The following is a 12,779-nucleotide window of genomic DNA, read 5'->3' on the forward strand; positions in this document are numbered from 1 at the left end:
CCTCCAAAACGTCCCTGATTTTCTCGACTTCAAGTTTCCTGGCTGGTGGATTGGTCGTGGAGAACCGTCATCATGGCCACCTAGGTTCCCCGACTTTACACCACTTGATTTCATCTTATGGGGGTTCCTTAAAGCTCAAGTGTACATTCCACCCTAACCTGCGAATCTCGTTGAGCTCAGAAACCAAATCACCACCGCAGTTGAATTAGTGATGCCGGATAGGCAGCAGTGAGTTTGGCAAGAAATTGAGTTCAGGTGGGTTGTCTGTCGCATGACCAACGGAAGTCACATTGAACCACATTGAGTGAAAACTTGGTGAGTTTTGCTATTACAGGGTATTAAAACCAAATCTGTATATTTTCTAAATAAATTTCTATAAGCTTACAAAGTTGTATAGTCCTTTTGGAATCACCGTGTACAATTTGGAGACCTTTCTGCCTGACAAAGCCACTAGTTATAACGAAGTGCTTGTTTTATCAGTTTGAAACAAGAAGAACACATAGGCCTAAGTGAAAGTATTCGACGAAAGAATCTTCCGAATCACTTGAGTAAAAATCTCTTTTACACAATTCTGAACCACGGGAATGTCGAGCTGAGTGATTTTTAAGGAATATGTGCCTCCTTTTGCTGGTGCACTCATTGGATCAGTGCAGCTCCAATTTACTGTTTCATTTTTTTTTATATTTCTTCATTACGAAACAGCATTTACTACATAACATATTTTATTAATAACCATCCTCAATAACATCTCTATTTTCATGGATTAGACACCTTGCCCCATCTTCATAGCTATCTCCAACGTTTACTCGATCTCTTGGCATATTTAACTTCAGGTTGTTATAGGAAATTTATTGTTTTCCATTCTTCGTGAATGTTCAGCCCAATGTTGTCTATTATATTAGTCTGTTTTATTGCATACCGATCCAATGTTCAATAAATTCTCCTCTAATATCATCCTTTCTTATTTTATCTAATCTAATACATACTACTCGACTAAGTTAAGTCTGTTGCTGGTGAGGGATAGTTAATAGTGCTGCTAGGTAGTCAGCAGATAGAAGGTGTAGGTGCACTCTAGCAGAGGAGCAATGAGACACAAGGTGCATGTACTAATAATGTCGCATTCACAGAGTTAACTCGGTGGTGTAGAACAGCCTTTACTGCAATAGTATACCTAATGCTTTTCATACGACTTAGTTGATACTTCTCATCTTCTTCGTAGCTACAATATTTTGTCTGGACACATGTAATATTTAACATATTGATGGCCCAGAACCAGACTGTTCCAAGTCCATTTTACTATTTTTTTTTTTTTCAGGAGAGCTATTTTAAGCTCCTGACATTCAAAACTTCATGAAACAATTTGGAATAGCTTCATAGCAACCTTATGGAGGGGAATATTTACAATTTTGTTCGATTCATATATGCAGACAAGAACTGGAACACAATGAAACACAGATTTCTTTCTTATAAAAAGTTGGACTTAGAACAGTCTGGTTCTCAGCCATGATATCATAACAATGATAGTCTTAACATTACAACTAGGCAAAGTTGCTTAAGCGCTAGTGGCTCCTTTCTTCTGGATGGCTAAGAAGCCGCATGAAATGGAGTATAAGGAATTTTTTGGTTCTGGAGACTCAATTTTGCTCACTTTTTTTAAGTTGCTACTCAGGTTTGGCAACCATAAAACAACGTGAATTGAGACAATACCTTACAACATATTACATTTAATCCCTCTCCTAATTATACTTGTAAAAGTTCTTTCAATTGTCTCCTGTATGATATTAACGGGAAGTTATTATGCTGTGGAATGGAGCATGTATGAAATGCCAGGCAACACTGATAAGCTACCGGCGAATGCCACGCGAGCTGCGGAGTGGAGTCCCATAGTATAATAATCTCCCTTTAGAATCTATAATATATTTAATGTCCATGTTACTATTAAAGCATATTTCACATCCAAGATATTTAGGCATTTATTTATTGTACTGGGATGTGATTCTTGGAGTAGTTATTTAATTCGACAGTGCTCCTCTAATTCACTTGCAATTACATTACTCAACACTTGACAAAGCTTTAACTTCACTGGAGAATATTTTAACTTCGTGTTTCCGGTACATTAATTGTACCCCAAACTAAAACTTCTTGATGTGAAAAAACAAATAAAAGGAACACACAATGAGGTACCATAGTGAAGATAAGGGAGAAGATGTCACTAAAGCATTTGTTTGGCACAGTTAGCACTGAGGCAGACAGGAGACAACACAAAGTGTTTTAAAGCCATTACGATTAAGCGCAATGGTTCAGTGGAGCACCATTCCTTTCTAACTTAGTGCTGTTCCTGTCTCACTATTGTAGCTCATTGTAGGCTAGTCTCTGAAATTATGTGCAAAAGTCCAAGCTATTAATATTTTGAATTTTAATTGAATAAGTTTTTAGTCAACTCTGATTAAGGTTCAGGCTGATATGTATAGGTATTTATTATCAGACAGTACATCTCAATTGACAGTATGTGTCATAGGAGGAACTTTTGTTTGTATACATCTGAAGTCTGATTAGTGTAATATGTTACTAGTCAATGGGGCAGGAGGGGAAAGAAACTCCATTATTCCCTGACTTAGTTGCCATATGTATGTGTGATGCCTTATTGGTGTTACTTATGAGGTTCAAACCTGTCTTCGGACAGTTGACTAAACAACAAGTTGTTACTAGAGTCCTGCATTTGGTTACCTAGAGCCTCCGAAAAACCTGCAACATTGGAGGTACGTATACAGTATAGCTCAACAGTATCCAAACCTACTGACACAGTTCCAGTTTGCTGTTCAGATGAAAATGCGAACACAAAACAAAGCTAGGTGCTTGAAGATTAATGCTCTAATAGAAGAATTTAGTAGCGAACACTTCATTAGGAAAGAAGAAAATGTATTTCAATAGAAAGAAGAAGATTTTCATTTGGAAGATTTGAAATCTTTACAACCATTCATTGTAGTGTGTAGAGACTCATGAAGTAAGCAGTCATAATTAGTTTCATTTTGAGTTTGTGCTCACATTTATGATTTTTCATTTCTTAATTGCAAATTTTAATTGAACCGGAATATTGAGAAACCCCATATGACTAGAAAACTAAATTTTTCAGGAGATCAAAAAACATCTTAGGTCCTAGATTTGTGCTCAAATAATTTTAGCTAAAATGAATGTTGATGAGAATATGTGGGGTTTCTCTTTATAATATCATGAGTCTACATGTTTAGAATACGAAATCATATATAACTCAATTTCGTAAAATAATGGACATGTGGGGTTTTTCAATATTGTGATTCAATTAGATCTAAAGTATCTAGATGCGTTTTATTTACTGTATTGTAAAAACCGGTGGTAGAAAATTTCGAGGCGAATAAAAAGTTTATGTGGCATGTGAATTGTTTATTGAGTTAAGTATTGTTTAAGACTTCGATTTCTTTTATGTCACTATGATTAATGCATAATGTTAACAATAGCAGTTGTAGGAAGAAATTCGAGCTGCTTTTTAGGTAATATTGTTACATTTTTTTTGTTTATCTCAATATACTGTCACTATATAGCTTCAGTGGAGACCACAAAGCTTCCCTGAGAGTGTGTGTTTGCATTGCACAGGTATTTAATATTGTTTAATATGTTTCAGTAAATATGGTGTCAAGTAGGGCTGATATGATACAATAAAAGAAGTCGAGCTAATTTTATACATATTAAAATATATCAAAGATTCAGTTCGAACATGTTTAAAACTGCGATTATGGAAGTACATTTTATGCTATTGTTAATACACCTTTAGGATTCGCATGTGGTTTCTTTCTAACAACACACTGCTTGACTATCTCTAATCCACGCGAATAGTTGTCACTGCTTCTTCTCTTGTAACACGCCTTCCTGGTCGCACGCCTTTGAACCAAGTAGACGAGAAGATGTCCGCCACTTCTCCGCATGCCCCCTCCTGCTGCCACCTGCCGTCCATCAGATGCCCGACTCCTTCGCGCCTCGTGCGTGCTGCCACCTGTTGGAAACAGCAGGCACTCGCCCTGGCGCATTTTACATTATTTAATGAGCAATATTGAACGAAATTTAAAAGAAAAGCCAGTTTTGTTAATTGAAAAAAAAAACTTTGCTCTAATACTCGCTTACTTTTGTTATTGCTCTTGAATAAATAAATATAGAATAATTTTTACATTTTCCTTTTCCTCAGAATAGTGTCAGCTTTATTTTTCTCTAAAGAAAAGCTCTGAATGTTGATCAGTCTAGCAGTAATTAGTGTATGAATGAGAAGGGCTGTTATGATACACTTTTTAGGGCTATTATGATGAGCTAGAAAGACTGTTTTGAAATTATGTTTACTATGAAAAAAAAAATGACCAAATTAATCAATTTGCTAACATAAAATAATTTATTACTTCTTGAGGGATATTTCATAATTTCTCAGCTCTTGAGGGATGTTTGAATTCGCATGGTGGAACCCACAATACAGTATCTGACAACCTGATTGCCTCACTAGCAGTGAATGGAGACTAGCTCTTAAAATGACAGCTAATGTTTGTCCGCTGCGTGCTCTACCAGGAAGGTCCCGAGACGGAAACCACTGTCGTCGTTGCGTCAGTGAGATTGAAACTCTTGGCCACGTTTTGGGTGCCTGTCCTTTCAGTGAGACACTGCGGAACTCTAGACATCACAGAATCAGGTCCATGATTGCCGAAGCCTTGAGGAAGAAAGGTGTCACTGTACACGAAGAAGTCCATGGCATCTCTCAAGAGCGATTCTGTCGGCGAATTGACATGCTTGCCATTCCACCAGGCTCTACATCTGCCTACATTATCGACCCGACATTCAGGTTCGAGGCACAGGAACAACTGAAGTCCACGCAGAAAAATGCAGGATTTATGAGCCCACAGTTCCATTCCATTTGGAGAAATATCACCTCACCTCCATTGAAGTAGTTGGGCTAATGGTTGGTGCTAGGGGCACAATACCTCGCCTCTTTGTCAGTTTCTGCAAGAAGTTCCAGCTGAACAACGACTTCATTCGTGATGTTTCCCTTACTGCTATCAGAGGATCACTTGCCATTTTAAAATACCACCTGTACTTCGTTTGCTAAAAAGGAAGAACTTTTGTTTGAACGTCTAATCCGTTTATTATGTTTAAGGCTGTTATATGTATGCTGTTATTCTTCCTGTACTTAATTTCCCTTTTCTCTTCGTTCCCCACATTTCTCTTTTGTGATCTCTTTTTGTTTTCACTCTGTGTGTTATGCTTTGTCCAATGAGGCAGTCCCGTTATTGGGAAAGCTGAAAGATTGTCTTTCTTATTATTTTAAAAATTACACATGTACGCTTATTTACCTCACATTATTAGCTAAAGTCATTCTTTTTACTGCTAAAATTTAACAAAAGTTTGGAAAATACAATCATCATTATTTAGAAACAAATTTTAATTGATTTTAGCAATATAAGCTATATCATAATTTTCTCAATCTATTTCCTTACACACAAAAAAATTATTTGAACATGCAGAAATTTCCTAGCATTGGCAAAGTTCTTAAAATTTCAGTAAATTGTATAAATTTTATTGGGAAAAAGAAGCCCTTACAAAAGGTGCTAAATCTTAGTCAATTTGAATGTGATTTTAACCAAAGTTTCACATATGATACACTAAGCATCTGTGTGTATCACAGTAGCCCTACTTCATTGCTTTGTATAATATGGCCAGATTTATAGTACTATATCAGAATAGTCCTGTAGGTGTACCTATCGCAATAGCCCACACAGAAGGCTGTTATGATCCACTGGGTTTGTTTTAATTTGATTCATTATTTACTTACTTACTTACTGACTTTTAAGGAACCTGGAGGTTCATTGCCGCCCTCACATAAGCCCGCCATTGGTCCCTATCCTGAGCAAGATTAATCCAGTCTCTACCATCATATCCTACACCCCTCAAATCCATTTTAATATTATCTTCCCATCTACGTCTCGGCCTCCCCAAAGGTCTTTTTCCCTCCGGCCTCTAGATTCGCCCATACGTGCTACATGTCCATCTCAAACGTCTGGATTTTATGTTCCTAATTATGTCAGGTGAGGTATACAATGCGTGCAGCTCTGCATTGTGTAACTTTCTCCATTCTCCTGTAACTTCATCCCTATTTGATCCATTATTATAAATATAAAATAAATTTAATTCCAAATCATTCTTATATGTCTAAACTAGCACATACCGTTACCAACTCTTCTTTATTTCCTGGAATCTCCCGTATTTAGCCTTAATATTGAACAGACTCGCAGCTCTCGTATTTTTCTTTTCGAGCATTTTTCTCCATTATTTTTGCATAATGTATAAATTCATCTATTAGAGTGTTAGTTGGGAGGCCGGAGGGAAAAAGACGTAGGTGGGAAGATAATATTAAAATGGATCTGAGGGAGGTAGGATAACTGGATTAATCTTACTCAGGATAGGGACCAATGGCGGGCTTATGTGAGGGCGGCAATGAACCTCCGGGTTCCTTAAAAGCCAGTAAGTAAGTAAGTATAAATTCATCATATAAATCACCATTCCTGGCAAAATCAAATGTATCGAGTGAAAATTTTTACATTAAGCAGAAATATATATGTTCGAAACATTTGATTGTGCCACGAATGATGATCATAAATTTTGAGATGCACTAAAGTGTAGCCTTTGTAGAAGGTAATGCTTGCCAGAAATGAATTTGTGTTCATTCCTTTAAAATCAAATAATTGTAATGTTATAAATTTGGAAAAAAATGGCGAGTTTTATTCTAAATATACCAGGTAGTTAGTAATATTCATAAAAAATAATTGAGCAGATGTTCGATACAGGAACACGACGCATCTAACCAAATCCTAACAGCAAACAGCAATCGACTTCGAGATAAAATCTGTCTCAAATTACTCTAAATTTAAATCTAGCTGCTAAAGTGCAGAATAAAATTGCTTTTTAATAACGGAACTGAATAATTTGTCCATTTTCTTTGCGAAATTTTGTCGATTCCTTAGTCCCCCTATTTTCTTCAAAAAAAGTTGGCAACCCTAGAAGTACATGACTTAATTTTGTCGAATTTGTACATGCTTTCATGGATAAATTACAGCATAAGATTGATTTTTGTATCATAATAGCCTTACTTGACTCTATCTCAAAGTTAGCTCGAAAGGTTTTCTTATTGCATGTGTGGCAAAATGTGGCGCCTACCAAAAATTTTTTAGTTTTCTGTGCCTCGAAAAATGATCTTTTATTGCATATAAGCTGCCTTTAAATAGTTTGTTATTATTATTGTTATTATTATTATTATTATTATTATTATTATTAATGAATTCGAGTGAAATTGTTACATGAGTACTATTCCTGTTCACAGACTTACAAAAACAGGTACACAAATACATAGATGTAAACAAACAGTAGTGAGGAATATATATATATATATATATATATATATATATATATATATATATATATATATATATATAATATTGTTTTATTTAACGACACTCGCAACTGCAGAGGTTATATCAGTGTCGCCGGATGTTCCGGAATTTTGTCCCGCAGGAGTTCTTTTACATGCCAGTAAATCTACTGACATGAGCCTATGGCATCGACCTGGCCCGGGATCGAACCCGCAACCTTGGGCATAGAAGGCCAGTGCTATACCAACTCGCCAACCAGGTCGACTCTATATATATATTCCTCATTGATATAGTGTTGAAAGTTGTGTAATCAAGTTGATAAACAGTAGTGAAGTATTGAAGTATGTGGGTCAATGCTTCACTGCAGGATGAACTATCTTCATTCGCAACTTGCTCTTCATATCAAGTTAGTATGATCAACGTACACCTAACTTGTATTCAGAGTGACCAAACGAAGAACTTTGGTTATTACTATGCCTCTGAAACATTTGCAGAAGAAAATGCATTTTATTTTTGACACCTAATATCTGCATCTCTGATCTTGGAACAGCACGTATGCAAAACCAACTGTTTTCGGTATGAGTGTTTGTGACTGGGAGACGGAGTGTGGTTAAGGGTTAGGTAGTACAGTTACAGCTGCGAAGAAGGATGAAACCTCTGCAAGATCTGGTAGTTACTACGCAGTACTATTTAGTTAAGCTTATGGTGTGGTACGAGCTTGTCATTAAATGTCAATAACCAGCAGGAGGCGATAAACATTTTTCCTAACGTAAATAGGTACATAATCTTACTATCATTTTAAAGAGGAAAGTTTAAAGTTTTATACTAGCTTAGATGCACTCGATGTGAGCCCCAAGTGTAATACATCAGACATCCAGGAAGTGATCCAATTCTTACCAAACCCTCTTAAGCATGTCTTGTGTGACATTGCTGTGTTAATGCGCCTTCTCAATTCAGCCAACGTCGCTGGAAGTGGAGGTTGTAAACATTGTCCTTGACAAACCCCACAGAAAGAGATCACACAGTGAAACACGGTGAGCAGTTTCCTTAACACAGATGTGAAATCCCTACCCAGTGTCATCGGAGACTGCCGGAATTTGTCAGTATTAAAAAACAAAGTTAGTAAACATGTTCTTACTAAGTAGTGCAGTCCATTAAAATGAACATTTTAACTTTACTGCAAATGTTTCGAAATTGTTACTGTTCGTCTTGATATTTATACAATCAGTTATTTAATCATTTCATTTAATCACTATAAGGTAGGCGGCCAATTAATGTTTTGTGTCTATTCTGCTTTTGTATTATATTTGTATTTTTTCTCCAATCTCTCCTTTTTTTTATTTGTAATTTTATCTATTATTGTTCTCTCTGCATTAGTTTTTGTATATAGGCCTATTTGTATTCTGGTGGTGTGATAGAGAATGCCTAACGGCCTTAGCTCCATCAAATTAATATATTGATTAATATATATAAATATATATTGAAATTCAACCAAAGTTTCGAAATCGTTCAGTTATTGTTATTACCACAGCTGATTACTGTTCAAAAGGGATAGCCTATCTTATTTCCGTAAAGACAATAGTTACATAGGTACAAATACTACATAGCACACCCAAAATATTTATTTATTTATATTATTTATTTAAGCTGGTAGAGATAAGGCCATCAGGCCTTCTCTTCCCCTCTACCAGGGGATTACAACTACAATATTAAGAATACAATTACAATTAATATTAAATTTACAAATACAATAAAAATCAAAGTACTAATAGATTAACTGATTAATAAAACCTAGACAGTTTATTGTAAAAGTTAAGAAGAGAGAAACATTTTTTTCTTATTAATTAAGTAAAAATTAAACCTGCTCTACGCAGTAAGAAAATGCTTAATAGGCTTGCTTTTGAACGCTACTAAATTCCGACAGTCTCTGATGTCACTGGGTAGGGTATTCCACAAGCGCGAGAGTAAGATTGTGTATGATGATGAATACGATGATGTCTTATGTGTTGGTATGGCCAGTATGCGGCTATTTTGCGTGCGTGTGAAGAGATTATGAAATGATGATAGGTAATTGAAACGGGTGGCAAGGTAGGTAGGTGTAGATAGAGGTGTGAAGGACTTGGAAAAGGAGAAGAAGAGAATGAAAATTTCTACGTTCGTTAAGCCGTAGCCAGTTTAGAGTTTGGAAGGATGGGGTAATGTGGTCAGCGCGACGGACATCGCAGACGAAGCGAACACAAGAATTATGAACACGTAATTTTTGCGACTGGTTGACATTGAGGTCAGTCAGTAAAAAATCACAATAATCGAAGTGGGGCATTACTAGTGTTTCCACTATTTTCTTGAGTGATAGCAGAAGGAATTTTCGAATGCTGTTTAAGGAATGTAGTATGGAAAGCACTTTTTTTGGTAATATGGGTTACTTGGTTATTCCAGTTAAAATGCGTATCAAAGTAAACTCCAAGGTTTTTAATACAGGAAGCAAAAGGGATTATTGTGTCGTTTAACTTGACTGGAAGAGCAGGAGTAATGTTGCATAATAGACGTTGATGTCCCACTAGGATTGCTTGTGATTTTCTTGCATTGAGAGTCAAACCAAACTTTCTGGCCCATGCAGATATAGATTCAAGGTCCTCGTTAAGATTTTGTATTGCGTCATTGAGTGAGCCAGGGATTGTGTGGATATAGATTTGTAAATCGTCTGCGTAAAGTTGATGCTTACAGCGCTGTAGAGTCGAGGGGATGTCATTTACGTAAATAGTGAATAGTAGTGGTGATAGGACAGTTCCCTGTGGGATTCCAGAATCAACGATACTTTTAGTTATAAAATTATACAGTAGATATAGAAGATACAGAATATATTTATAAGAAATAAAAAAACAAGCATATACTAACATTATAAAGTACTAACACACATCGGCTGCACATTCTTGAAGAATTTTCGAGTTATATATTACACAACAAAAAATATTCCTAAGATATTGCTTTTTAAATTTTATGTAGTCTTAAACTCTTGAGGAGAGTATTGAGCGTTTACTTTCGCTTCTCGCCAGAATGGATACGTGCATGCACTGTGAGTTGACGCGATCTAACAAAACATGCCCCACAAACATCGCAACTATATTGCTTCTCGCCAGTGTGTGTATGTGAGTGCAATGTCAAATGACCTGATCTCGCAAAAGCTTTACCACACACATCACATTTGTATGGTTTCTCGCCAGAGTGTGTACGTGCATGCTCTGTGAGATGACCAGATTGTGCAAAACTCTTCCAACAAACGTTACATTTGTAAGGCTTCGCACCTGAGTGCGTACGTCCATGCACTGTGAGATTAGTTGAGCTTGCAAAACATTTCCCACAAACATCACATTTGAATGGTTTCTGGCCAGAATGCGTACGTGCATGTACTTTGAAGGCAGATGAATGTACAAAACATTTCCCACAAATATCACATTTGAAAGGTTTCTCGCCAGAATGCGTACGTGCATGCACTGTGAAGGTAGATGAATGTACAAAGCATTTTCCACAAACATCGCATTTAAAAGGCTCCCGTTTACAGTGCTTACGTGTGTGCAATTTCAGATAACCGGAATGTACAAAACATTTCCCACACATATCACATGTGAAAGTCCCCTTGTATTTGTGTGTACGTAAGTGGGCTTTGAGATGTCCACGTCGAACAAAACGTTTCTCGCAGGTATCGCATTTGAATCTCCTTTCAGTGGTGTGGCAGCGCAAATGTATTTTGTGGCTTTGGAGAGTCTGCAGCAACTTGCCACAAATATTACACTTGAAGCAACCTTCGTCTGTGCGAATGTCAGGCTCTCTCTCTATGTTGTTTTTTATTCTAACGAATTGATCGTAAATCTGAGGCTCAGGTGTACTTTCTATGGCAAGATCCAATGGGAGACAAATATTTTGACTTGCGCGCTTCGCCTCTGGCATTTCATTCCCGTCAGCATTCAGATTGCTGTAATTTAAAAAAAAATCTCATTAGTGAAAGTTATGGCCATCACAACAAAAAAGGCAATTATCATCGTCAAGAAAAACTGCACAGTGAAATTATGAAAAATATGTGAGAATTTTACATGGAAGTTCGGTTTGAAATATTGGACATGTTTGCTGTTAGAAGTCAGATCGACAGATTAAAGTAAAATAACACTGGGATGTAATTAGAACGCATGAAGACACGAATTTTTTAAAGATGAAATACTGGGTGTTCATTTCAAAGTGTGTCATGACATCACTGTTGTGAGTCAGCGATTTGAAGCGAGTTTCAACTTTTATGTCAGAGAAGTTGCCTATTATTCAAGGCGTTGAATCTTAACTTGAGAACGTGTACAGTATAACTTGAACGTCGTAGCAACAGATGGCGGTCTGTACGGTCTGTGTGCTACCATAACCTTTTTCGAACTGTTTTGCGCAGGCAAATGGTACACAGGATATTTGTTATCATCAGTAACGGCAACATTCCACAACACAAATCAAATGCTCTGTGTCCATGTTGACCGTCGAAGTTAATGTCAACAAATACGTAATTGTCTTAACCCTCTCCCCATAAAGAAAAATACTTACCTCAGTACGTGTTTCCAAACAGTTCACATTCCTGCCACTACCGGCAATACCATACGTATCGGTAAGTACTCTTCAGAATGAACGCCATACTTGCCAGGCAACTTCTCTGGCACGTAGGTAATACGCCTCTGCGGAAGTGTAGGAAGATTGAATTCTCTAGGCTTATCGGCTAGCCACATGAGTCAGCGAGTCATGACACACTTTGAACTGAACATGCAGTATGTGAGGCGGGTCTTGAAAACTGCCCTTGCGATTACTTAGAATGAACTATAGTCACTCATTAATAAATACCATTTGTTGGAATCTTGGTGCACGTTTAATTGTAAGTCCAAATAAGCTTTTCACGCTGCAGGCTCAGGATCAAATCCTAGAGGATCCACATTGCATTTGTGGTACACAGAGACTGTGTTAGATGGTAAGTTGTAGTGCTGAATACCTCTTATACTATCAGCATTCCAACATTGCTGCATTACATATGACAATCATCACACTCATGTCGTGTAGGCCATATCATATAGTACGCTTAGAATAATGCTCTACAGAATATGGAATACAAGTCCAGTGTGTTCCTCCTAGAGGCCGACTGTGTGTAAACGACGCAAAACTCTCAAAATCCCGTAAGTGACGGAAAAAATTTACTGTTCTCAATTGTCACTAAATTATATTGTCAGGGCAGAGCTATTAATTGTAGTCCTATTTTCCAGGCACAATTTGTTACACTTTTCTCCTTTTTCAATAACTAAGCTCAATTCAAATATATTTCCAAGA

The 12,779-nt window shown here is 36.8% G+C and overlaps 1 protein-coding gene across 5 annotated transcripts in view; it reads right to left on the bottom strand.

The window, feature by feature from the left end:
• Nucleotides 1–3,375: 3,375 nt before the first annotated feature.
• Nucleotides 3,376–12,779, bottom strand: part of LOC138693235 (zinc finger protein ZFP2-like) — a 53,130-nt gene continuing 43,726 nt past the window's right edge. For 4 of the 5 annotated variants that reach the window (XM_069817042.1, XM_069817037.1, XM_069817039.1 and 1 more), the window contains one exon: nucleotides 9,103–11,406. Coding sequence is in view for 4 of the 5 variants with exons in the window: in XM_069817037.1 (XP_069673138.1) it covers nucleotides 10,470–11,406 (937 nt within the window). In the remaining variant the exon portion in view is untranslated. Of the gene's footprint in view, nucleotides 4,028–9,102; nucleotides 11,407–12,779 lie in introns of those variants that run through there. The other variant, XM_069817043.1, reaches the window with a different exon arrangement.

The sequence above is a fragment of the Periplaneta americana genome, chromosome 17, assembly GCF_040183065.1.
Source record: "Periplaneta americana isolate PAMFEO1 chromosome 17, P.americana_PAMFEO1_priV1, whole genome shotgun sequence".
Taxonomy (NCBI): domain Eukaryota; kingdom Metazoa; phylum Arthropoda; class Insecta; order Blattodea; family Blattidae; genus Periplaneta; species Periplaneta americana.